This window comes from Silurus meridionalis, chromosome 17 (genome assembly GCF_014805685.1).
Source record: "Silurus meridionalis isolate SWU-2019-XX chromosome 17, ASM1480568v1, whole genome shotgun sequence".
Classification (NCBI taxonomy): domain Eukaryota; kingdom Metazoa; phylum Chordata; class Actinopteri; order Siluriformes; family Siluridae; genus Silurus; species Silurus meridionalis.
In genome coordinates, this window is record NC_060900.1 from 3,561,170 (window position 1) to 3,588,384 (window position 27,215).

The following is a 27,215-nucleotide window of genomic DNA, read 5'->3' on the forward strand; positions in this document are numbered from 1 at the left end:
GTAGCTAAACATTTTCATCTTGGGCTTTATTATTGGCAGGTTTGGAGAATATAAGCATTGCAGGACACCATACATACATACATACATATATTACATTTACGCATTTGGCAGACGCCCTTTTGCAGACTGACTTAAATTGATCTTATTTATACAAGGGCCTTACTCAGGGGCACAGGAGTGGCAGATGTTGTGGCTGGGATTTGGACTCACAATATTTGGATCCAAATCAGTTAACCACTAAACTCCCACTCCCCAAACTTTCATGGCATTTGGCAGACGCCCTTATAAACAGCGACCTACATTTATCTTATATATACAACCGAAGAACTATGGGGTTAAGGGCCATGCTCAGGGGGCACAGGGGGGGCAGCTTGGTGTGGTGAGGACTTAAACTCACGGCTTTTAGGTCCAAAATGCCTTAACCACTAAGCTTCCACTTCCCACTCTCACCTCCTAGGGCCCATTAATAGTCGCAAAAATTCTTCTGTTTGTGGACATTGTGAGGAAACAAGAGAACCCAGAGGCAAACCTGCATGGACATAATGGAACATACAAAATTACACACAGACTTCAAACCTAGTGTAGTGTTTAACGGACTGTATTCATTTCAGCTAAACGAAACTGTTTAGCTGAATGTGGTCCACAGATGGGAAACCGTCTTAGAAAATAGCTAAACAAAGTGATTTAAAATGACAGGACATACAGTGAAGTATACTGGCTTTTAAAATGATTACAAAAATGTTGCAGCACAGAAAGATTTATGGAGCTACCGTACACAATAATTATGTATAGAACCCAGAAAATAGTGTATTAGTCCATGATTAATGTAAACTAACAGAACTATTTTAGGGCTGCTTCTATAACCATTTAATTCTGAGAAATAAAATGTTCAGCTCAAAAAAAAGTGCTCTGTGTTTCATCAGATGAAATTCCTAAAATGCTTTACCATATTGGATGTACACACCTGATTTTTTCAGCCATTTGTGAGTCTTTTCCAAAAATTTTACCACAACATTTATGACACACAACTCAAGGGTGTCTTTGGGCGCGTAAGAATGATATTTGTATGACATGACATTTGCATTTAAATGCCCCTGTGCACAAAGCCAGCTCCATGGAGATATGCTTAACATGGGCTGGAGTGAAAGATCTCCTGCTATAGAGCTCTGACTTTATGCAACATGAATGGATTGGAACACTGACTGCACCCCAGGACTCCTCACTTTACATCAGTGCTTGACTTGACTACTAACACCCTTGTGACTGAATGGGCACAAATCTCCACACTTTAAAATCTAGTGGAACATCTTTTTAAATGAGTGTACAGTAGGTTATTTATAACAGCAATAAATATAGAAAGAAATGTGCAAAGACAGGACATAGAAATCTTAGTCTATATATCTCAGATACAAGATTCTACTTGCAACTTTTAATATTGTTATCAGTCATGATGCAGATATGAAAGAATAAAACACTGAATGCCTCCAAGCAGCTACTGCAATTAAAACCAGATGCCGTGCCATTTGTCTATCCTTTAATTCGGCCTGTCTCGGGGTCCTGGCTCAGGCCCCTGTCCTAATCCTTTAGATTCTTATTGCCAAAAACATTAGAGTGCTTATGCAATTAACAATCAAGCCTCAAATGAAATCAAGATGTTAACTCAGCATGATAATACCAAACCTCAAGCAATGCAGAAATGCAGTAATCCAGTATTAAAAAAATAAAAAAAAGATTTTCTTGGTTAGAATTATAGTGCAGGAGTGTGTAAAATACAGAGAGAGAAAAAAGAAAGAATAACATTTCTGCCTTGTGGAATGTGCCTTGGTAAGCTTTTATCTAGCATTAGCAATACGAATTGTGCTTTAGTTCAGAAATCAATAAAATACAATATATATTTTATATAAAAGTCAAATAAATTATATATATTATATGACATTGATTTCATTGAATCCCATCTTCTGAGTTTTATGTAACTGAAGACACTATATGAACACCTGAGCATAAGCACTTTAAGCACTTTAGACATCCCATTCCACATTTAGTGCCCATTTCCTGTTATAATAACCTCCACTATTCCCTAGATTTTGGAGAGAGCTTGTGGAGATTTGTACACATTCAGTACTGATGAAGCTCAGGATGCCAGAAGTTTCAATTCATCCCACATTTGATCAGTAAGGTTGAGGCCAGAGGTCTATAGCAGGAGATCTTCCACTCCAACCCATGTAAAGCACATCTTCCTGATGCTGTAAAGTTGTGTGGTCTTTAGCTTTGTGTTAAAAGTTAGGAGAAGATCTACATATATAGCTGGAAAAGTTATGTGTCCCAATACTTTTGTTTATATTGTGTATGTATTGTTTGTTAGTTGTGACCCCAGAATATCTTCTGGAATGCTGAATAGAAGGTTTGCCCATGATTATACCTCAAATCTACTGCTGTAATCATAAACATGGTCCCAGCGCTCATTTTACAACAATGCTTATAACAATCATCCATTTAACTCACCTAATAAACTTTTCCATCGTTTTATATTATACCTATAGAAAAGTCACGATTTATAATCTCTCTATAGGTTCCATTTTCAAGGTTGGTTCTTCTGGCACTTTTTTCTTTCCCAGTGTCAAATCTGGGACATTCTGGAATCGAAATGTGCATTTGTGACAATATCTATTGTTAAAAGCTCTTTTGAAATAAAGGTGCATGAAGAAAAAAAATCCAGTTTGCACCATTACATAGCAATACAGCATTATTTACAATACAAATCATAATACCGTTAACATCTGATCCTGTATGTTTGTCACGTTAAATACAGAATCTTAAAAGAACAAGGAGCATAGACGCTACCATTTATCATCATCATCATCATCATCATCATCATCATCATCATCATCATCATCAGACTTTATCCTGGTCAGGGTTTTTAGTGGATCTGGAGTTCATCTAAGGAACCATGCAAATAATCCAGGTGTACTCTACACCCTTAATAGAAGACTAATAGTCCATCACAGGGCATTTTGCACACACTCATTCAGCATTTAGGCTCAGCCAATTCACCTACTGCCATCAATGGTGGCAGGAAACCCCAGAGAACATGCACAGAAATCCCACACTGAATAATATTTACAAATTCAAACCAGGGATCCTGAAGCTCTAAAGCATTCTCTATTGTATTCCCTGAAGATGTGGTGCATGAAGCATAGCAAAGTGTTTATAGCCATATTGATCAAATGTATTATATTAATTCTTGAAAATGAATCGAGTGAATAAGGATCCAATGTTATTGGCCGGGAACAGTGCCAATGCTCCAATATATGGCTAGAATTTGTAAGTGGATTATTATCTATAATTAGAATAATATAAATCTGTTCTGGGGGGTCTATTAAACTTATTTTCCTGCTAATGAGGCGTCTGTCCCCTATAAACCAACAGGTTTGAGATTTGCTGTAGATCATGTCATTAAAGAGAAAAGTTGATATGTTTGTATTGTAGATGTAGAGGTCACTAGTGAGTCACAACCAGTCAGTGCAAAAGCAGTCTCGTAAAAGGCATCATTGCTTTAGGATGCGGTCAATTGAAGAAAAAGGAAAGGGATGGTGCTAAAGTAATGGATTTCCTCAGGGGAATGATTTTTCCACAGGATAATAAAGATCATGTAATGGTTTTTTTTCCGCAGTTTAAGTAGCAAACGTCTTAGAAAAATTGTTCAAGGTATGTCAAGGACTCACTTAGTCAGAGGTGATGGGTCTGTTCTAAACGAATGCACAATATGACCTTCACCTCCATTTCTCATAAGACTCATAATCCTTATTGGTCTCAAAGCTGAACTTGGAGTTCAGGCACAATAATTGCATCAAACACAGAGTTTTTGAAAATAATAAACATATTCTGATCCCAGGATTTGTATCATTAGGATTCTTTGTGTCACTATCACAGAACACATGGACTTACTTATCCAGGACGAAGTAGAGGTCAAAGCCTCCGTAGCAAGACGACACTGCTACTCCTCTATCCGGAGACAAAGCCACGTTTGCTTCAGCAATCCAGACCAGCACGAAACCCAGCAACAGCATTATCCACCAGCACTTCCACTTTGTATGAGCCATAGTCTTGTCTTAATGCAGCAAAACAATAGATGAGCAACAGAAGGTAAAAACTCAAAAGTCCAGAAACTGTCTGGGAATGATGTCTTCTTGGCAGCAAGGTACTCCACTTTTGCAATCTCTGATGGGTTTAGACCATCCTCAACAAAAGTTTTGTGTATCTTCGCAGTTCCAGATGCATTTCATCATTTAGATGCTGAAGTAATGGATAAGGGAAAAAAAAAAAACAACAGAAGATGATCTGGTCCAGTAAGATGAGCTGAGAAATGTAGTTTAATTTAATGTTTGTCTGGGGGGGAGAAATAACTAAAGCTTTTATGCACACGTAAACACTGATATGTACTGTACGGAATGAAGCACCTCACTGACCTAGTTTCTTGTTTTAGCAATTCTAGTGGAGAGAAAAGAGAGAGAGAGGAAGGGGAGGGAGTGTAAGAGTGTGTGTATGACTGTTAATCACTGTCTTTCAGTCTTTAGCCCCACACTTTTTATCTTCTTTCCAACAAAGTCTAAGAACAGGAAGGAGAAGTGTAGCGCTAGTGCCACCTAATGGCAGACAGCAGCAATGACTGATCTTCAAGTGAAAACATACGGTATATGGAATTTGTGTTTATGTGCCCAGGCACCAGGATTCTTGCTGACGATTCTTTTAACAAATGAACTCCTTTGCCCTTGTAAGATTTCTTCAGGTGTAGATGTCATTTTGTCAAAGAATTGCCCCAGACTAAAAAGCCAGGCAAGACGACAAAAAAGACATGTTTTACTCGCTTTCTTAACAGTTAAATCTGTCCTTAGCAGTATCCAGTTCTATCGATCTTTCACTGGAGATCCTTTAAGACTCATTTCTCCAGTATGTCCCACAGGTGATGTATCGGATATGGGAAACCTTCATCATGTTCCTCAAACCAAACCTGAGCGATTTTTCATGTGAAGCACGGCGCACTAACACTGCTGAAAAAAGACCATTTATATGATAAAAAGTGAGGGTGCTTCTGCAGCACAGTGAAATTATTTCTTTGTATATCCCAGCGATGTTAGGAAGCTGGGAACAGAGCGTATGCTCAGCCATGATACAGCACCAATGAAGAATAGAGGGTTAAGGACCTTGCTCAAGATCTCAAGAGTGGTAGCTTGGAGATACTAGGGCTGGAACTCCAAACTTTCTGATCAGTAACCCAGGGCCTTAACCACTGATGGTATGGAGAGGTGTAACTTGGTCTTTGAGAATGTTAAGTTAGGTGTCAAAGTATCATAAAAAGAGCGAGTACAAAGTCGGAGGAGGACAAGTGACTTTTCTGTTTCTATTTGTGGGATTGTACATGAATTCAGTCTATTTAGAATTATGGGAGCAATATAATAATAATAATTTGGGAAAAAGAATAACCAGACATGAAGCAAAACGTTTCAATTGCACTCACACAATGTTTAAAGAACAAATAAAATGGAAATAAGAGAAATAGAAATTGTGAAATTTGAAATTTTGAAATAAAAAATTTCGAAATTTGAAATTTTGAAATTTTGAAAATTTGAAAATTTGAAATTTTGAAATTTGAAAATTTGAAATTGTAAAATTTGAATTCGCAATTTGAATTTGAATTTGAAATAGAGTGTATAGATTGCAATGTTACACAAAGGAATCTGAATTGAAATGTCTGCACTTGGAATGCCATCCTTAATAAATGCGATTCAGTACAACAGCTTGCTAGACAAACAAAGCTCCATTATAGCGCTTAGCATTAGTGTAAAGTAAGGAATTACAAATATTGTTCTATTTCACGTATGGTAGCCATCACCCTTTTTTTTTTTTTACATGTTCATGCTGAATAAAGGCACCACTTTCAAAAATAATTATGGTATACGGCTAGACAAATATGCTTTGTGCATATGTATTTCTATAATGAACAAGATACAAGTTGTCATCACACAAAGTCACACTTTAAACCTATCATCTAATAGAAGAACGTTTTAGGTGTAGGCACTGTATTCATTCAATTGGATTACTATTACACTACTATTAAAGGTAAGACAAATGTTAATAGATCTTAGTTTCCAAATGGTTTTGAACTTATTTGTTGCAAAGTGTAACAAATCACACAGTAGGAGTTGATTAATATTCGACTTAAAACCGATTGCAAGTCAAGCCACAACCCAGGTTATCAAAGATTAAAGTATTTATGATTTTTATGAAAACCTATGCTAACACTGACTTATGTTTGCTCTTAATACATAATCAGTCTTGATGACATAATCAAGCTCTTAATGAATGTGTCCTTGTTTCTCGATCCGTGAACCGCCCATGTTTTTTCTTCTCATATCTCTTCGTATGAAAGGAAATGACCTCTATAAGTTGCTGGCAAACAGAACCGATTGTTCCTTTTATCACTTTTATTTGCCCGATTGTGGTGCTGGTGCGAGTATAAATGTGGGAGATCCGGCAAGTGGAATTCGCTCTGTATCTTGTGGCCTTGAGAGAACTACCATACAAGCATGGTAAGAGTTTGATTTTAGGTGTGGTGCGAGATTAGGATTAGGAAAATCTGCTGCAACTTTTGTATGTATGAATGTTATAGTCAGGAAAATGATTTTTGAAAACGAGTTGTTCATTTCATCTTCGCAGAAGTGTTTGCTCTTCGGTTTGGTCGTTTTTCTGGTTCCTCTTTTGATTAAGGGAGAGTTTCCAGACTGTGAAACAACATTTTTGGAACAAGGTAAAAAAAAAAATATTAACATCATCCTTTCATTTCTTTACATTTATCTGAAGTTTAAATAAATATTTGCTATATATTTTGTATATCTGTATCATATTGTGACCAGTGACCATATATAAGAACTGGGTATAGTATGGCGGCTTGGTGGTTAACATTAATGCCTAAGAAATCATCCAAGGTTTGAGGTTTGAGTCCTGCTTCCACCCTGTGTGTGTGGAGTTCCATGTTTCCTATGCTTCACTGGTTTCCATTCTGGTACTTTCGTTACCTCCCTCAGTACAAAGACATTTTATTTCCAAATTGTAGTGAAGGTGCAACTGTGCCCTGTGATTGAGTTTACCTCCTATGCAAAGGCGTGTTTGATATCTGTGATAGTAAAAGTAGAAAGTAGCCAAAAAAAATGACTTAAGTACAGCAATGAAGTTGATTTATTCAAATACAATAATTCACTTCACTGTGTAGGATATTATTCGGGAAAAAAAAAAACGGATGAATGTATAAGATCTAATAAATGAGATGTTTTCAGGTCAGACGAGCTGCATCGATAACACGGATGGGATACAGCACGACCTGGATTCCACTTGGATCAACTCGCAATGCTATAAATGTCACTGCTCGTCCGTCGGCATGACTTGTTGCGACACGTAAGGAAGCCGTCTTGACCTTTCCACCCCCTCACTCGTAGAGCGCTTCAGATTTGTTCGTTAACTTTAAACTAAAAAATGGAGAGAGAGTAAGAAGTAAAACACCACCAAGGGTTGCTTCTGAAGAGATATTTGAATTAGAACTACCAATATTCATTCTTTATCCCTGGTGGTCTAGTGGGTAGGATGCGGCGCTCTCAGCGTTGCGGCCCGGGTTCGATCCCTGGTCAGGGAACCAACCCCAGCCGCTCTTAGTGTCGGTCCCAAGCCCGGATAAATAGGGAGGGTTGCGTTAGGAAGGGCATCCAGCGTAAAAACATGTGCCAAATCAAACATGCGGATGATCCGCTGTGGCGACCCCTATTGGTAGAAGCCGAAAGAAATTTTTTTTTTTTATATTAATTCTTTATACCAAGGTGCTCTTGAAATCTCCATTATAATGAGTCAGAAGGTATGGATGAATCTTCTAAGTTGTTCCAGCAATAATTTTGATTACTATTATTTATAATATAAAATAATATAAAAATAAAGGTTTATACATTATAAAGGCTATTTAAAAGTTACACCTTTAATGAAAAAAAAAAGTCATTATTGGTATAAGAGGAAAAGAAAACACCTGCTATTATTAGTTATCACACCTTTATTGATCATTTGCTCTATAAAACTAGCATGTTTTTTCATTCTATGCATGAAACATTTTTTGCAACTGCAGAAATGAATTAAAATGATATACCATGCATTCACTATGGCCCAGTTATAATTAAGTGATTAAGAAGTTGGACTTAAGAGCAGAAAGTCTTAAGTTTAAATCCTGGTACCATCAGGCCACCACTTGAGTCATTTTGTAGACGGAAAGCTAAATATACATTTCAATCGTCTTTCTCGTGATTGAACTGTAATTTCTACTGTCTACTTTTATGTCTACTGACATAATAAAAAATCCATGCTTGCTTTCAGGATTGTACCACCAAACAACCCGAATCCTAAACTCTGCACTGTGCAGTACGACTATGACACGTGCCAGGCCCGAGTGGTCAACAGGGACGACCCGTCACTACCCTGCTAACATGATGATTGATACTGGATTCTGAACATTAAAAACAAAATGCGACATCAGAATGTGTCCGGTAAATTTATTACAATGATCACAATCACACTCATGATACCACACCCAATAAAAACATTTCTTAACACAGATATGTGTTTGTGGTTTAGGGGGACACTGCTTTTTTAACAAACACTGAAATATTAGTGTGTGTGCAACACCAACGGATATCACCTGTCCCATATATATTACAGCACATTTAAATTATTTTATTTCCATATCCCGGCTTGTTATGAGGTCGAGGTCAAGGCACATGGTAAACCATTATTCGGCCTGAAGCTGAGAGGGTTAGAGCTTTGGTCAAGGCCCCAACAATGGCAGCTGGTTAAGCGGTGGGACTTCTGACCTTCCGATCAGAAACCCAATCAAACCCATCCTGAGGCCATCAAAATAAATTACAATATTCTAAAAACACTGACAGTTTAAACACTGAGATTGGACTCACAATGGCCGATTTGATTAGTCAAGTCAAATCAAGTCAAGTTTATTTCTATAGCGCTTTTCACAACAGACATTGTCTCAAAGCAGCTTTACAGAAATCATCAGTTAAGGTGAATAGTGTGTATTTATCCCTGATGAGCAGCCGTGGTGACTGTGGCAAGGAAAAACTCCCTTAGATGTAATGAGGAAGAAACCTTGAGAGGAACCAGACTCAAAAGGGGAACCCATCCTCATTTGGGTGATATCAAGAGTTTGATCATAAATCTTTCAACAATACAGAACACTGGAGAGTGAGAACTAACATGAGTACTGGATTATAAGATTATAAGTAAATGTTCTTTCTACAGTCTTTGGTATAAAAGTAGGAGCTACTGAGCTCAACACTTGTGATCATCACAGATCCAGCACCAGCTTCTCCATGCCAGAGCCTTTAAACACTCCAAAAAGATTACAATGCAGCCTCACAGAGCTCAGGGTTTAATCCTGAGCGTAAATGTATTTAACGTACTGTACAATTTTGCTGAATATTTGTCATTAGAGACCATTTAGCAATTCACACAGTAGAAAAAAAATTAAGCAATGCCTCACTAGAGTGCAGATACACAGGTTTGTGCCTGGTGTGAATTAACTGGAATATCAATATTAAGTATAACTGCACTCTTGCAATACTGTTTTTTGTACAACGATCGATGAATACGAAATGTATACTCACTTTTACATTCAATTTTACCAAATATTCCCTTTTTTTTTGCTTTATCAGCTTCCTTCCCAGCTCACGTGTATTTGTATTTCCCATTATTAATGCAACATGTTTAAATGACATTCGATTCCACCACTATAGTATAGGCCAAATATAATTATTAATTATTAAATGAAGTGAAATGTTAATACAGTACAGTACTGTATACATAAAATAGCATGTTTGGGGTGGCGTCCGTTTATAGCGTTTTTTTGTTTATTGCGGGCGGTTTTGGAACTAAATCACCGAGATAAACAGGGGATTACTGTATACACGGTATTAAGAGGTGGATTGACTCATGTATGACTAATGATTAAAGGATCCGAAATAGAAAGTTGTATTTTTCACTGGTTAACACCTTTCGTCCAATCGGATTCGAGGATTCAGCAGCGCCGTGGTGCGTGAACCAATCCGCGAGGATTAGTCCAGTCCGGGTTTTACGTGTCGCTAATCCGTGTTCCTCACTGCTCTGTAATCCAGTCCGGGTTTTACGTGTCGCTAATCCGTGTTCCTCGCTGCTCTGTAATCCAGTCCGGGTTTTACGTGTCGCTAATCCGTGTACCTCGCTGCTCTGTAATCCAGTCCGGGTTTTACGTGTCGCTAATCCGTGTTCCTCACTGCTCTGTAATCCAGTCCGGGTTTTCTGTGCGTCCAACAGAGGCGCGGTGGCAAAACAAAAGCGACGCGGCCATGATCGAGCCGCGAGGTCGCTATCAGCTGCGTTTCCGTCTTAAAACCCGCCCTATAGATTTATTCACTTCATAATTTCTAAAGAATATATATATTTTTTTGCATTACATAGACGCGAAGAAAACAAAAACAATGACGTGAAGCCTCGTGCTGCGGTAATGGCGGATTAAGAAAAAGGGTAAGTATGCTAGTATGCTGAATACTAGCTAGTTTGCTAATATTAGGCAGGAAGCGTATTATTTAGACTTCCGGTGATAATTTTTTTTATTTATTTGACTTTTATTGTTTATTTGTTTGTCAGAAAAGCGACATGTGGGCGTTTTTGGAGCCTAAGTGTATCAGGGTGAGTGTGGGCAAACAGGCGGGCAGGTTGGCTCGATCCGCGATATCGTGTAATATCGCGATATTTCCGACGGAATCGAAGTAGTGCTTGTAGACTGTTTGACGGCTTCAGCAAGGGAAAAGCGATACGCATCGAGTGTCAGCACGTCTCACGTGTATTGCTTATATTGTCGTGTATCGTCTGTTTTTGTCTTGTATAATCCAAGATAGTTGTATAGTGTTGTTTATGTCTGTAATTTGGAAAGTCACCAACAGCTTTGACCAAATTACTTGGCTAATAAACCTGATTCTGATCTCATGTCATCATCCAGCAAACCTCTCAGGATGTTGTGATCTCCATGGGAAACTGTGATGTCTCTACCATGGACCACCAACTGTCCATCTTGCATGATTACGGCGTAATCCAGAGCGATTTACAACTGAGCAGTTGAATGTTAAGGACCAGAACTCATGACTTTCTGATCCATACGTCTAGACTGACAACATTAGAAGCACTGGTCTGTTTCATCCCACATGGGCTTCTCAGATTCTCAGTCTCTTGTCATTTCCAGACTGCAATTCCTTTCTCAAAGGGCTGTGTCTAGGCACTGTCTAGGGTTTAACATCTGAGGATACTGTCCAGTACTTTGTTTTCCACCTCACACCAGTCCATTGCTTACATTCCTTTGCATCAGATATAAAACTCTCATCCAGGACTTGCCTACAGCGCCAGCAGCATGCCAGCTGTGTTCACTTTAGAGCATTTATCGCGCTTATCTCTCTTGCCAAGCTCGGTTGAGGCTCTTCTCTGGATGTGATGAACTTTCCTTAGGTCTCCAAGCATCTGGGTGACTTCAAACGCTGATTAAAGATCTACGTCTTTTCGATTGACAGAAATGTTTTCCGAAGGCACTTAGAAGCTCAGTATCCGTTCGCAAAATAAAATTAAACTGGAGATTAATTCACTTACCGCCGTAAAGGTACTGGTGGTAAGTAGACGGAGATGTTTTTGTATCGTTTAGGGTTGTGACGTTCCAGGAATTTTCCAAACCTAAAATTTTTCATGTGAATTAAAAGTAATGTATGGAAATATACTGATAATTTACAAAATTGCAGGTTCGCCTAAAACAGGAGTGAATGAATTCATTTAATACATTTCCATAAATCTTTTCAATTTGGGATATTTCCAGAATTTCCCAGATAAAGTTCCCATGGAAATCTGCTGGAAATGTTCCACCTCCTTTGCAATTGGATGGATGGATGAATTCTTGGTCCTGACATCATGATGCTTCTCTGTCCTCTGCAGCTGTGTCGATCTGATGTTTGCGCTGAATGTGCGCCCGTGCCGTGGGACGTTTCGTGCTCCCGTTTAGAGAATCATGTACCGCGTGGGCGGAGAGCGGGACTTCCAGACGTCGGCCCGACGCATGGGCACGTCGCTGCTCTTCCAGCTGTCGGTGCATGAAAGAGAACTGGACCTGGTGTTCCTGGACCACAGTTATGCCAAGCCCTGGAATGCCCACCCTGACGCCAGCAGTGCCCGGCCCACCCGCATGCTGTTCGTCACCCCGCGCCGGCAGCCGGACACCTCTGTGTGAGTAACGCTTTTATGCAGACTTTCTATCAGGGTCGATCTTATCGCATTAAAGACGTCCATGATTTAATTAATATCGGAATGGCTTTTTACAGGGAGTCCGAGATGTCCATCGATGTTGAGACGATCACGCCCACTCCCATGCCTCTCTACGACAACCAGAAAGCCCGGAGCGTGATGAACGAGTGCGAGCGCCACGTCCTGTTTGCCCGGACCATTGCAGACGGACCGCTTCCTCCAGACGACTGGGAAGATCATATTAACAAGTAAGGAAATGACCCGGTGGGCCGCCTCATGCTGCTTGTAGGAATCCGAGACGCTTCGGAATGATACCTGTGGTTTTTCAGGCTCAGTTGTAACCGGGATGAAATGGATTATTTACAAATCAGAGAATTCAGATCATTGATGTGTTTATTTATTTATGTGTGTATAGTTATTGTGAAGTATGAAGACTTATACATTCTCCTAATGAGGCCAATGGCAATCTGTTCTCTTTTAGGACCGGGTGGACCATGGCGCAAACCAAGCTATTTAATAAAGTCCTGAAGGCGCTGCAGGCGGAGAGACTGGCCAGGCTGGCTAACGAGAGTGTGAGAGATCTACACTTCCGTAATTTACCTTTAACACGGCGCCTCCTTCTTGTTGGTAGTAATTGCGTCATGATGCACCAAAAGGTTGTGCTTTTTGAGCATCACATTCCACATTTAGTGCCAATTTGCTCGTATAATTCCCTCATTCTTCACCATTCCAGGAAAATGTTCCACTGGATTTTCCAGTGTGCTTGTGGAGGTTAGGGCTCATTCAGCCTCAAGGCTCTTAGTAAAGTCATGTATTGGTGTAGCTGAGGTGAGGAGGCCTGGGGTGCAGTCAGCTTCCCCATTCATCCCAAAGGTGTTCAGTAGGGTTGGAGCTTTATAGCAGGAGATCTTCCACTCAAAAGCATGCAAAGCACATCTTCATGGAATTTGCTTTGTGCACAGGGGCATCATCCTGGTGGAGCAGGTTTACGTCTCCTAGTTGAAGTGAAGGGAAAATTTTTCATGTTCACACATCCAAAGACATTTTGGTAGCAGTTTGAGGGAGAAGCACATAAAGCTGGAGAACTCTATAGTGTATGTTTCTGTAGTAGCCGTCATTGTCGAACCTTTTCCCCGCGTATGAAAATTAAAACCCGTGCGCGTTTGTCTCTGATCGTCTGTCAGGTTTGTAACGAGCCCGTCCTGCGCAGGATCGCGGTGGACAAATGCGCCCGTAAGGTTCGGCACGCTCTGGCCAGCGTGAACTGGGACGCTAAGCTAACCCAGTGGCTACACAGCACCCTGGTGGAGTCTCTCAGCTTGGCCATGCTGGCCGCCTACCTTGACGTCCTACAGACCCTCAAAAGCAAAGTTCCATCGCTGATCGAACGGATGCTGCCATCGTCGTCCACTAAATCGGGCGCGGCTGGAGGCGAGGCGCTCTCTCTGCTCCTGAAGCGCCCCTGGGATCCAGCGGTGGGCGTGCTCTCCCAAAACAAACCGGTACACAGGCATCTTTATATCAATGCGCTTTGGATGGTTTAAACTTGTCGATGTTTGTTTAGTGTGTGTTTGTGTGTGTGTGTGTGTGTGTGTGTGTGTGTGTGTGTGTGTGTGTGTTTCTGATTTATTCAGAATAAGTTGCCTGGTTCACCTCTGATCCTGATGTGTCCATCCGGACCCACGCTGCCCACCTTCTCTACCTCTCGCCGAATGAGATTCTGGCAATCGCAGCTCTCGTGTCTCGGCAAAGCAAGTGTCACACACACTTTAGTCTCTACTTCTTCTCCTTCTGTCTCCTCATTTCTTTTTCTGCATCTGTCTTTCTCTTTTCTGTTGTTTTGGTTTTCTCCCCCCTCTCTCTCTCTCCCTCTCTGTGAATCTGTTGTCAATGCCTTTGTCGTGTGTGTGTGTGTGTGTGTGTGTGTGTGTGTGTGTGTGTGTGTGTGTGTGTGTTTCCTGTTTCTATCAGTCTGTCGTTTCTCTTTCTGGATATTTCATTGTGTCCGAGTTCTTACGCATTTTTGGAAAAGAGTGAAAAAGTATGGGAAGTGATTAGAGTGATTTCTGGGTCTGGATTATTATGGGGGGGGGTGGATGGTGATTCAGTTGTGATTGGTTGTGATGCAACAGTTGCCATGACAGTACAGCGCCCTCTACCTTGCGACTAACGCATGATTATAGTTGGAAATTAAAATCAATATTTCATATGTTAAATATAGTCTTAAAAATCTGCATATTTGAATTTCTAAATGAACCCCGGTCTCGTCTCTCTCCTCACCTGCCTGTAAAGATCTGCACCATTTGAATCAGAATGAAATGAGTAACGTGACTCCTTTGTGCCAGGTCATTCCCATAAACACTCACGTGGGCAGCGGCACAAACATCGGGATCACTCAGTGTCTCGAGCACCTGATCGGCACCGTCAGGGGGAAAGTCATCGAGGTGAGAAGTCTGAAAGAGGGACTTTGATTTGTGTCTCATTAAATATTTTCAGGAAAAGGGTGAAGAAGCTTGGAATATGCTTTAAAAATGATTTGGTGATTTGATTTCAGGTTCACAGTCACTTCCCTCACAAACCCATCATCCTGGTGGGCTGGAACGTGGGGGCCCTGATCGCTTGCCATGTAAGTTATTGATGCAAAACAGTTATTTAGCTCTCTCTCTCTTACCTTCCCCCCACCTCATTTATTTTCCATGTTTGTAGGTGTCTCTTATGGAGCATGTGACTGCAGTCGTGTGTCTGGGGTTCCCTCTGCAAACAGTCAGCGGACCCAGAGGGGTAAATACTCAGTGGCATCATGTTGGACCTGAAAAAACCTGGCGTATAGCTACATATAGGGTGAACGTAAACAAGCTTTAATTTCAGGACGTAGACGACCCCTTGTTGGACATGAAGACCCCCGTGCTGTTCGTGGTGGGTCAGAACGCGCTCCAGTGTGGCACAGAGAACATCGAGGAGTTCAGGGAGAAGATCCGAGCAGACAACAGCATGGTGGTTGTAGGAGGAGCAGATGACAATCTCAGGTGCGTCTGTGCACGTGAAGTTTTACAAACGTTTATTGTTGCTGTGATCTCGGACATGTCTCAACTCGGCCGGGTTTATGTTTTCTGTCTTCCATTTGACCATGTCGCAGGATCGGTTCCTCCAAGATGAAATTTGAAGGTCTGACTCAGACGATGGTGGATCGCTGCATTCAGGTTCACACTTAAATGTTTATATATATTTATCACCCAGCATCAAAGCATTTTATTGCCATGATGCAAGTTACTTTTTTTTCTGATTAGCTGACCAGATGTTTGATGTTTCTTTACCTCCTTCAGGATGAGATCGTAGATTTCCTGACGGGCATTCTTATGCGAGCAGAAAGCTCCAGCCTTACCTCGGCGGAAACTCGGGATCTGGACGCGGAGAAGAAAAAGAAACCACGTCGCGAGTTGCCTTTTGAGACCGAGAGGTCTCGACCATCGTCGCCAGCCATCAGGGTTCCCATCTCCCCCTCAGGATCAGAGGTTAGACCATGAATTAGCGAGGAATAGGACTTGATCGGTGAGTTTTCTCACAGTGATTGTTGGTAACTCCTTGGTATTGGGGTTTGTTTTTATTTGTTTGAACTTGTGTGAGCAGAAGAGCTGTTCCACACCCAGGTAATCTGTACACCTCCTGTAGCTTTTCTAGAACATTAAAAAGTGATTTGGTCCAAGACTTATTGGGTTCATTATAAACTTTTAAAGAAATATCTATCATTGTCAATTCATTCTTTTTGTCTTCTGTTTACTGCAGCGCAGAAGTACAAATACAACAAAATAAATTTAAAGTGCAGTGCAAGTAAGAAAACACTAGGGGGCGATCACTAGGCGGACCGAATTTTCAACTGCAATCAACGCCTCCTGAACAATCAGATGTAAGCATATTGTCACTATAAAAGATATGGACTAATGTTAGATTTTTGTTTGTCGCCCCCTGTAGGACATGTCCAGTGTGTGCAGCAGTCCCACAGCCAGTCCCAAACCCAAGACGAGCACTCTGTCTCCGGCTCAAAAGTCGAGCCTCATCACTGCCACCCAGCTCCTCAAAACACACATGCAGCGATCTGGAACCATGCTTACACACAAACAAGCTCAAGGTGAGGGGGAAGGAGGGTACCCACACATTCCCTGTGTGTGTGTGTGTATGTGTGTGTGTGTGTAAACAGTAAATCGGTTAGTAGTTTTATCAATTGTAAGCATTCAGTCACCTTTCAGTTCATTTCACCTCCCCATGTTGTGTATGTGGGAGTGTTTCCTACTTTCCTGTCATCCTTCTCTTTTTTCCCCCTCTCCTTCATTCTCTTTGTCTTCCGTCCGCTGTAGCTCAGTTTGCTGCCATTATGAAACAGAGCATGCTGGTGAGGAAGAGTGTTCCTCCTGGCAGCCCCTCCTGTCTGTTTGGTGAGTATATCTCCCTCTCCTCTCTTTCTCTCTCGCTTTCCCGCCATCTCTCTCTCTCTCTCTCTCTCTCTCTTTTCATCACTCCTCTAAACTTCTTCCTTCTTTCTATTGGCCATTTTTGAAATCCCGTTTTGAAGAAACGCGCCTTTTTCGCGGAAATGTTTTCAGGAAGGTCGCTGTCTGGCGTCTAGTCTCATACATCAAAGAAGACGCGTTTGGAATTCAGTGTGCACATATTTGCAAGAAAAAAAAGGAGAGGAGTGTCTCAATATTTACCCAATTTAATCTTATTCATACAAAATGGCAAATCTTTTTTTTGTTTGTTTTTGGGGTCACTAAGTCACTCATTAAACCCATGGCTTGATTGTGTGTGACTCTATGACGTCTCTTGTTTTTCTGTGCCGTAGTGCCCGTGTCCGGCGAACAGGTAGAAGGTTTTGAACAGAACGAACAGCGACTCAATTTGAAAAGAAGGCAGACGCCGAGTCCAACGATTTCCACAAAATCCTCCAAACGGGCCAAGATCAAAGTCACTATTGTCTCGCACGGCGATGCATCCGGTACCACGGTGCCTCCCGGCATCCAGGAAGGTAAACACACGGTTTTAACATTCGAGGTCGACCACTTCGTTGCCATCTATAGCTGATAGTTTCAGCAAATCCATACAGATAGTTTTTCTGGGTCGTGTTTGCTGCTGAAAAATCCTTTGTTGTTGTAGAGTACGAGAGCGGCCTCTAGAGGCGAATCTCTGACACCACGTGCTGGGTTTTTTGTTTTTTTTTCCCCTAAATATTTCTTAATATAATGAATATATTCATATTTTTCATTGATCACATTTTCTGTATTCAGTATTATTTGTTTTTTGTAATAAAGTTCAGTTCACTATATTACATAGACAGTTTTAGTTTTGTTTTTATCCAGTATCCCTATCAAAATCGGTTGATTAATTGGTTATCGGCAAGTACGATCCAACTCAGCTGAAGGTATCAGTAAAATAACACAAAAATATTTACTATTAGGAGTAAAACATGACATAAGAATATCTACATGGTGATTAAAATGGTATAGACTGTAAATTAATATCTATTTATTACTGTAGGTGCGTCTGGAAAACCCCTTACAGTCACCATGGGCCAAAGTGCATCAGGTGCTAAAGATCTTACTGGACTGTTGACTGCTCAAAGGTATATTAACATTCAGCATATATAACTTGCAGACATAAACTTGATTTGAATCGATTCAGAATGTGTTTCTAGTTGCGTATTTTCAACTTTTATAATTAACGTAGTGAGTAATATTATGGCTAATTCTCTATACTAGTTACAATTGTTTTTAGGTTGAGGCCCCGGCTCTACTGTGATTGTTGTGTCTCGGTAGGTCTGGCTCTTTGTCTGATGCCTCTGGAGGTATCGGCTCAGGAGGAGGTTCCTTCCACAGCCTGCAGGCGTCAGTCATATCCGGCTCCTCCACCACCCCGACACAGGTCCAGACTTCTGCACAAGGTATAAAAGGAGGGTCAGAACCAATAAAAGTCCAGAAGCACAAGCTAGAGCTGAAATTCCTCATAAAGAACAAACTAATCCCTAATCCTTATAATAATCCAGGCTGAAACACACACACTCTGTCTCCAGTCTCTGGGCTTGTGCTTCTGTCATAAGGGGCTATTATGCCTGAAATGAATATTTATGATGTTGGCTTTTATTGACTGTGTGTGTGTGTGTGTGTGTGTGTGTGTATAGCTACCTCTGCCAGTAGCCTGTTGCAGGGCCTGAGCTTCAGCCTGCAGGAGATCAGCTCTAAATCTCCTGCTCTGCCCTCCAGCACACAGGTACGAACCCAGACGATGATGTCACACACCTGTAACATTGTACAAGCAGTATTTTGCTGAATAGACAATATGTAATTTTTAAACCCTCTCTCTTTTTCTCTAAGGCTTCAGTTGGAAAAGCTCAGACTCACAGCCAGGTATTAACATCACTCAGTCCAGTAGGTGGCACTCTGGTCCGTGCCGTTCCCGTCGTCTCCACCAGCTCTGGAGTGAATAAAAGCACAGCAATCCATCAGCTGCTTACAAACGGAGGCCTGGCCAAACTGGCCAATAGCCTGCCAGGACTGGCCCACGTGGCCAATCAGAGCGCGGGTACGTCCTTACCGACACCGCGCTCCACCAAACAGAGGCGACCGCGCTGAGTAGTGTTCAGGGAAATGTTACCATGACTACCGGCTTAGCAAAGCGACCAGAAGCGTCGAGCAGCGACGCTGCAAGAAAGTGCTTTACCCGTAGACGGAGGAGGGAAGGAAAGTGTATTGTGTTTAAATCAGCAAAAAGATGTCCACAATCACGCTGTATATATTGTACTATGGGGGGGGGGTCGCTTCTAGAAAAGCAACATGCAGGCGAGATTTCCAGTTTAGACACAAAGCGACTTTAACAATATTCCCGTTAATGTTCATATAGTTCATATGTTTGTCTGTTTTCCGCATTTTCATTATGTTCATGTGCTTTCTTTTTCCGTTTTAATATATTTTGTGTTATTTGGTGCGACGCACATGTACTGGTTTCGGCATCCACTCACAAGTGCATTCATTAAACAAAAACAATCACCCAGCATTACTGATGTCAAGCTTTGTCATTTTTTTTCCCCTCATCCTTTTTTTTTTTTTTTTCTTTTGTGTGCGTATATATTATATTAGGGGTGTGACGGTACACGTATTCTTACTGAAATCCTTCGGTACAGGGCATTCGGTTTGGTACACGTGTGCGGAATGCAATCCTTTTTTCGTGCGGAACACTAGTTAAAATCTCAGTTTCCTCAGGACGTATTAAGTGGCGGACCACTTAAGTTTGTTTAGTTAGTAAATTTGTTACATTTGAAAAATGTACACAACAATGGCAGGGGTAAAAAAAAGAAACTAGAATTAGCGCACTGTCCCTGTGGCTGCTCGCTCCGTACAGCAAATGAGATATTTTTTTTGTTACATTAAAACGCTAAAGAAGCGTTAGCCGCTAACCAGGAAGTGGCTAGAGCTATGGATTCTTTAGCGTTTTATGTCCAACATTAAGAATTTCTCTTAAAAGGATCGTATCGAGGGAGTGAAAGAATGGAATGAATGAAGACATTTGTTAAAGTGTGCTGAAATAAGTAGAACATTTAAGATCATATGTTTAGAAAATTAAATGTAAAACACACACACTTACACACACATCTGTATTATCCAAAATGGGGTAAAAATAAACTATTTACATTTTTCCATTTATTTTTATTCAATCAATTTAATTTCTGCTAATTTAATTGGTTACTCAACTTAATTAATATATTAGTGTATTGCATTATTTTGATTTATTCTTTTATAAAATTTTAAATGAACAATTCTGTTATTTAACCAAGCAGGTATTTTATGTAAAATTGTTTAAACTAAAAATGTGAACTGTTGATGTTCACAAATGTTAATAATAAACTGCGTTAATAAGAAAAACGACAAAAAATTTAGTTTTGCTTAGAAATTGTACCGAACCGTGAATTTTGCAACAACAATTTTAGACCAACAGAGGGCGCTGTATAACGTTTACATCATTATCTCTGCATTATGACTTGTTTTCCCAAAATCATTTTTATTTGCATATTATGCTCTTTTTTGTTTATATATTGATAATTTTTTTGTTCTTTTTGCACATTTCCCTATAAGCTATTTATTTCTCTGGTATTTCATGTGTTTACAGTGTCCAAAAGCCATATATTTGCATCATCATATTCATGGTAAAAGCTTTCATTATCTTATCGACAAAAATGTGTGTACACCTGAGTTAAAAAAAATCCCATTCCACATTTAATCTCCATTTGCTCTCATAATAACCACCAGGAAGATTTTCCACTAGATTTTGAAATATATTTGTGGAAATTTGTGCTTATTCATCTACAAGGGTGTTCGTAAACTCAGGTACTGATGTAGGTGAGGAGGCCTGATGGTGCAGCTTTTCAATTCATCCCAAAACCATTCAGTAGGATTGAGGTCAAGGCTCTATAGCAGGCCACTCAAGATCTCCATTTCAATCCATCTCATAGCTTTGGCTATCCTGCTGGAACAGGTTTGAGTCTCGTAGTTCAACTGAAGGGAAAATGTAATGTCACCACATTCAAAGAGTCGTATAGCTGGTAAAATCAGGTTATCCGATACCAATTTAGTGTATATTGAGTTCATTATCAAATTATTTATGTAAACTTGGGATCTTCTGATTGAGCTAACAAAGAAACCATGTGCAAAATGTGGACCCTGGGACAAAAAAAACGCACACCACACACAACTGATCCGATCATATACACAATTCATCTACATGCTCCACAATTAACTGCCCGATATGTGGCTCCTTGAGCACATTTTAATGGCCATGTTGGCTGTTTGTGCCTCTCTGCTGCCCTCATACGCTATTATAGATACTGTTTAAACACCTTGGTTTGGAGGAAGATATTGTAGTTCCATCTGTGGATATAATTGCAGAGGTCAGTTTGCAGTCTGCTTTGCTAGAATCATCAATGTGTCACAGTGTAGGACATGGTGTTGGTGTTATAAGAGACTTCTCTCTGAGGAAGTAATTCGAGGTTTTTATTTGTGAATGCCAGGAATCGTTTCTCTTCTCTCTCATCGAGTGTGTACATCGTCAATTCAATATAAAAAAGGTGTATATATCAAGTGAATATACTCGTAATGATGTATATTCTTGTAATCTGATCAAATATACACTATATTGCCATAAGTATTGGGTCACCTGACCTTTCCTGCTGTATGTGGTTCTTTTTCAAACTGTTACCACAAATCTGGAGGCGCTCAACTGTACCTGACGTCTTTAGATGCGCTAGAATGAAATTTTGCGTTTGCTTGAACTTGAAAATCCAAACCTGTTCCTGATGCCCCCGGTGCAGAAAGTGAGCTCCTTGGAGATCTGGTGTACATAGTTTGTAAAGAAAGATCTTGCTGGTATAAAGCTCTAAACTCATCTCTACTGAACACCTTTGGGATGAATGTGAACGCTGACTGCACCCCAGGTCTTCTCACTTACATCAGTACCTGCCTTTCATAACACCCTTGTGGCTGATGAACACAAATATCCATAAGCAAACTCCAAAATCTAGTAGAACATCTTCCCAGAAGAGTGATTTGGGACTAAATATGGAATGCAATGCTCAAAAATCACATACCGTACTTATGACTAGGTGACCCAATACTTTTGGCAATATATTGTACATCTGAATAAATGTAAACAGTGAATTTTGTTAATATGCAACTATACTTCCAAATAGATGTAAACATTCGGAAGTCTAAAGTGCAGGACTGATAGCAGCAGTGTAAAAGTGCAAAGTGTTCGATTTAGAGAATTTGTTCGTCTAAGGTTCTAAAGTTCAGGATGAACTTTGGCTGTTTAACTGAAACAAAAGAAATGTAAATATTGACACCATTGCAATTAATATTGGAGGGGACAAAGCACAAAATCTTTTCATATACCCTCTAACAAAGCTTGGAGATGCTTGTTAAAGGATCTCATTCTTTTTTCCTCAGGTTTGTATGATATAAATGTCTATCTTCAATTTTAGTTTGAGGTTCCAATGACTAGGATCAATGCAATTTTGTATAAAAACTTTAAAAGAAAGACATCCTGAGAGTTTGGGCTTATCATCTTCTTGAAAGCTCTAGCAATGGAATAGGTGTAACCTCCTGGCAGAGGCAACCAGGTTTCAAAACATGAAATATCCCCTGTTTTTTGTGTGTGTATGTTTTGAACAGGTCTGAAAGCCCCTACTACGATCACAGTGACTTTGCGAGGCCAGCCGAGTCGAGTTCAAGCTCTGGGTCACGCTGGAGCTGTACTGCCACCTCACAACACGTCCGAGCAGCAGGTGGGGGTGTGGATTTATGTAAAAGCAATATCGCACGGACCACAATGGGGTTTTACCGAATACTGGCATGGCTGTGATTTGCAGCTGCAGGCAGGAAGTAGATCCTGAAGAAACCACACTTACCTTGTAATAGGTGGTCTGGCTGGGTTGCTTACATTCTCGCTGAAGGTGCTTCTGAAATACGTAGTTTTCATTGTAATTTTTTCAGTCAAATTCTTAAACACTTCTCAAACACATTCTCAAACACTACAGTAGTGACCACTTTAAACTAAATTTCATAGCGAATGAGAAGATACATACAGTAAAACCTCCTACTGCAGTTATGGGAGAAACACTGTGGACAAAAGATTTGGAACACCTGACCTTTCCAGCCATATGTAGTTCTTTCCCAAACTTCTACCCCAATTTGGAGGCACACAATGGACAAATGAGTTTGGATGCTGTAGCATTAAATTTCCCCATTAACTTAAACTAGGAGACCCAAACTCTATAAAGGAGCTGAGAGGAGCTCCATGAAGATATGCTTTACAAGGGCTGGAGTGGAAGATCTTGAGTGGTCTGTTATAGAAATCTGATCTCAACCCAAGTAAACACCTTTGGGATGAATGTGAATGCTGACTGCACCCCAGGCCTCCTCACCTCACCTACATCAGCACCTGACTTTACTAACACCCTTGTGGCTGAATGAGTAAACATCTCCACAAGCATACATCAAAATCTGGGAATCAGAAGGGTATTATAATAGGACATGGGGACTACATGTGGAATGGGGTGTTCAAAAAGCACCAATCTTCTGCTCAAGTGTTTACATTTGTACATGTATTGGCCGATTAATCGATGCAGCTGAGCTTAAAAGAGTCACTTTTAGGTTGAATATCATTTTTTTCAGAGCAACAGCATGAAGATTTTAACCCTGAGTAAACTTTTTTCACATTTTATAGTATTAGATTTTGGAACTAAAATACACTTAATGAGGATCATAACGTGCCATAAATACGTAAAAAAAAAACACAATAGTCCAGAACATTGAACTGATGTAATGGTACCTTCCAGTTGTTTTATTGTTGTTGTTTTTGTTTATGTTTTTTTTTGAGGGGTGGGTGGGGAGGGAGCGTTGCGATTGGGGATTGCGGGAAAGACAATGTTAACTATTGTCCAATTCTATTTGGCGCATATTAGATACGCAAGCATATACAGTAAGACGTGTTGTGGGACGCTTTTAATGTCTTGTACGTGACCGAAATGTATTTTTTTACAAAGTGACAAAAACGAAGAAAAATCGAATAGGAAGAATAAAATGTAATTTAAAATAAGATGGAATTTGATAGAAATAATAAGAATTGACACCATTTGCATTTCCGGAAGGCAGAAACAGTGGGAGTTTTTTTAATTTAAATTTTTTAATAAAGTGCAGTTGAGCAGGATGTGCAGTTTTTTTGTTTTGGACTATAATTTAATACCTGAGTCTTTACATCACTACACATACTCCATGTAATTCCAAATGTCATTCTCTGGTGACAGCTGTGCAAAATCCTTTCACTGTTGCCTGTCACTTGTCATTTAATTCAAACTGATCATCTCTGTCGTTATTGATAGGGTTTCTTTCTTTAAAAAACAAAAAACAAAACGTGAAATAAAAATTCCACTCCACATCTGCAGCCTTTTCATTTCCCAGCATCGGAATCGATTGGTTTCGTGCGAGTGGTTGCTATAGTAACAGTCTCTCTGAGCAGAAAACAGAATTTAGAGCTAATTATCTCATTAAAATCGCTGACAAGTTTAATTACACACATCGCCATTCCAAACTGAGTCAAATCTTTCAGGGACTTTTTTTTTTCTTCTTCCCCAAAGTGTAATTTAACACAAATTTAACACAAATTTAACAAAAATTTAATCGATATCTTTCATTTCAAATGTTTTAAAAGAATTTTTGTTTCAATAGGGTCCAATAAACGACAGGATTCATGGAGGACTCGATGCGCATCATGCATCTGATTACATGGTCGTCCTCCTCACTTCTTATTTGTGATTTTGAAATTGACCTTGGCTCTATAATAATATACAATTGGCTATATATATATGTATATGTATGTGTGTGTGGAATTAATTCGATGTTTTTACTTTATAGACAAAAAATTGTGACACCTCACTATAAGATGTGCTTTTTCAAAATCCCTTTGTTCCCCATTTGCTGTTATAATAACCTCCATTCTTCTGGGAAGATCTTGCACTAGATTTTGGAGTGTGCTTGTGGAGATTTGTGTTCACTCAGCTACAAGGGTGTTAGTAAAATCAGGAGCTGATGTAAGTAAGGTGAGAAGAAGAATAGCGTTTATTCGTCATTACAACACAGTGAAATTCTTTTCTTGACAAATCCAAACATGTTCGAAAGCTGTGGTCAGACATAATATAGCAGCCCCTGGAGCACAGAAGGTCAAGAGTCTTGCTCAAGGCCCCAAGAGTAGCAGATTGGCCATCCCAGGGCTTGAACCCCCAGCCTTCTGATCAGTAACCCAGAGCCTTAACCACTGAGCTACCATTCCCTCCTGAGGGGAGGAGGCCAATGGTGCAGTAAGGGTTCTATTCCATCAAAAAGATGTTCACTAGGGTGAAGGTTAGATCTCTATAGCAGGAGATCTTTCACTCCAACCCATGTAAAGCATATCTTTATGGAGCTGCACAGGGACACGTTCTGGGTCTCCTAGTTTATATGCATCCAAGACATCAAAATACATGTCCATTTAACTTTGTGGTAACATTTTGCAGAAGATATGGCTGGAAAAGTCGGGTGTCCCAATACTTTTGTCTGTGTGATGTATTTCAACTTGTATATTCAACCTGTTTATTGTTTTTTTATCAATTGTCCTATTTAAACCATTTCATTTGTGCTCAGTTGAATTATAATTTTGTTTACGAAAATAATATTTCTCACTTTTGCAGCATTTTCTAGGAGAAGTTATTTTCGTGATTTGAGCAACACTGCAGCACTGAGTAACTACTCCACTTTTGTTTCCCCAGTGAATTGAATTTTCTTGGAAAAGTTTCATATTGACGCTCACTGGCTTTATCCGTAAGCAGATCGCTAAACCTTTGGGAGAAACCCTGATTTCCTGACCGCACCTGCTTTCCCACCGAGGCCGAGTTTTGGAACAGCTGTGGACTTTATTCTGCATATAACCGAACGTCTTACTGGCAGGCAGATATGAGCGGATATGAATCAGAACGCTTTAACATCACTTCTGGGCGAGCCTCAGATTAGTCAGTGTATACAGTACTGCTCAATGGTGAAACTGTAATAAAAAAAACAGTACATTATTTCATCATCCTTTACATGTGTTTACTATTGTGGATGACAATAAAAAAAAGGCAGTGCAAAGTCTTTTGGGCCTTTTAGAACTTCTTCTGAAAATTCAAGCTTTACTTTAGAAATGTGTTGACATTTACCCAAAGCAGATCGTCTTAACCACCTCACTTTAAATATATATTTAAATCAAAATAAAACCAAATAAAGAGACATTTCCAACTGTTGTACTGGTATTGTCCTCCCTCTTATTACTGCGTTACGAAGTTTATACTTTAATGATGCCGGCTAATATATATTAAAACTACAATACAGATAATATACACTACATGGACAAACATATTGGAACACGTATTTTCCAGCCATATGTGGTGCTTTCCCATGAAGATGAGGTTTTTGAAGATGTTAAGGTTTTCGTTGGGAGTGACAACGATGGACAGGATTAGAAACGAGTTTATTAGAGGGACAGCACATGTAGGACGTCCTCTACAGCGCATGTACACCCCTGTCCTCTACATCTGCCTCTTTCAAACCAACTACCTGCATGTCTTCCTTCACCACATCCATAAACCTCCTCTTTGGCCTTCCTCTTTTCCTCCTTCCTGGTGGCTCCATCCTCAGCATTCTCCTACCGATATACCCCATGTCCCTCCTCTGCACATGTCCAAACCATCTCAATCTCGCCTCCCTCACCTTGTCTCCAAAACGTCCTACATGCGCTGTCCCTCTAATAAACTCGTTTCTAATCCTGTCCATCGTCGTCACTCCCAACGAAAACCTCAACACCTCCTGTCTTTTACTCTTTAAACCTGAAGGCTATGAGTTCAGATCCCAGCACCACTAAGTTGCCAATGCTGTGGCATTAAATTAAGTTCAGCTCAGTTGTTTTTATATATACAGTACAGACCAAAAGTTTGGACACACCTTCTTATTCAAAGAGTTTTCTTTATTTTAATGACTATGAAAATCGTAGATTCACACTGAAGGCATCAAAACTATGAATTAACACATGTGGAATTATATATGGAATTATATACATAACAAAAAAGTGTGAAACAACTGAAAAATGTCATATTCTAGGTTCTTCAAAGTAGCCACCTTTTGCTTTGATTACTGCTCTGCATACTCTTGGCATTCTCTTGATGAGCTTCAAGAGGTAGTCACCTGAAATGGTCTTCCAACAGTCTTAAAGGAGTTCCCCGAGAGATGCTTGGCACTTGTTGGCCTTTTGCCTTC

The 27,215-nt window shown here is 40.1% G+C and overlaps 3 protein-coding genes across 4 annotated transcripts in view; 2 read left to right on the forward strand and 1 right to left on the reverse strand.

The window, feature by feature from the left end:
* The window catches only part of antxr1a (ANTXR cell adhesion molecule 1a), a 31,347-nt gene extending 26,876 nt beyond the window's left edge, over positions 1 to 4,471 (reverse strand). Inside the window, exon 1 of the mRNA XM_046871871.1 lies at positions 3,946 to 4,471. Coding sequence (XP_046727827.1) covers positions 3,946 to 4,100 — 155 coding nt within the window. The 5' untranslated portion in view covers positions 4,101 to 4,471. The remainder of the gene's footprint in view (positions 1 to 3,945) is intronic.
* Positions 4,072 to 8,965, forward strand: LOC124400204 (beta-microseminoprotein E1-like). The gene is made up of 5 exons (XM_046871872.1): positions 4,072 to 4,143; positions 6,428 to 6,587; positions 6,715 to 6,805; positions 7,332 to 7,449; positions 8,407 to 8,965. Exons 2-5 carry the CDS (start codon positions 6,585 to 6,587, stop codon positions 8,513 to 8,515), a joined length of 321 nt encoding a protein of 106 aa, XP_046727828.1. The 5' UTR covers positions 4,072 to 4,143; positions 6,428 to 6,584; the 3' UTR covers positions 8,516 to 8,965.
* Positions 8,966 to 10,380: 1,415 nt separating this feature from the next.
* Positions 10,381 to 26,206, forward strand: kansl3 (KAT8 regulatory NSL complex subunit 3). Of its 2 annotated transcripts, XM_046871681.1 has the most exons (21): positions 10,381 to 10,602; positions 12,052 to 12,339; positions 12,435 to 12,605; positions 12,839 to 12,929; positions 13,542 to 13,859; positions 13,992 to 14,108; positions 14,703 to 14,801; positions 14,912 to 14,983; positions 15,064 to 15,138; positions 15,226 to 15,383; positions 15,494 to 15,557; positions 15,681 to 15,869; positions 16,327 to 16,483; positions 16,710 to 16,787; positions 17,195 to 17,377; positions 17,887 to 17,971; positions 18,165 to 18,289; positions 18,527 to 18,615; positions 18,720 to 18,927; positions 22,566 to 22,678; positions 25,697 to 26,206. In XM_046871681.1, the coding sequence occupies exons 2-21, from the start codon at positions 12,125 to 12,127 to the stop codon at positions 25,697 to 25,699; spliced, it is 2,610 nt and encodes an 869-aa protein (XP_046727637.1). In that variant the 5' UTR covers positions 10,381 to 10,602; positions 12,052 to 12,124; the 3' UTR covers positions 25,700 to 26,206. The 2 variants fall into 2 exon arrangements, with proteins under 2 accessions (XP_046727637.1, XP_046727638.1); XM_046871682.1 differs by lacking the exon at positions 16,710 to 16,787 and having other exon boundaries at positions 10,382 to 10,602.
* Positions 26,207 to 27,215: the final 1,009 nt, after the last annotated feature.

Coding starts and splice junctions, on each gene's coding strand:
- LOC124400204 (XM_046871872.1), top strand. Junction 6,806..7,331: donor AACAACATTTTTGGAACAAG/GTAAAAAAAAAA, acceptor AGATGTTTTCAG/GTCAGACGAGCTGCATCGAT. Junction 7,450..8,406: donor GGCATGACTTGTTGCGACAC/GTAAGGAAGCCG, acceptor GCTTGCTTTCAG/GATTGTACCACCAAACAACC.
- kansl3 (XM_046871681.1), top strand. CDS start 12,125: ATGTACCGCGTGGGCGGAGAGCGGGACTTCCAGACGTCGGCCCGACGC. Junction 13,860..13,991: donor TGCTCTCCCAAAACAAACCG/GTACACAGGCAT, acceptor TGATTTATTCAG/AATAAGTTGCCTGGTTCACC. Junction 15,558..15,680: donor TGGTGGATCGCTGCATTCAG/GTTCACACTTAA, acceptor TACCTCCTTCAG/GATGAGATCGTAGATTTCCT.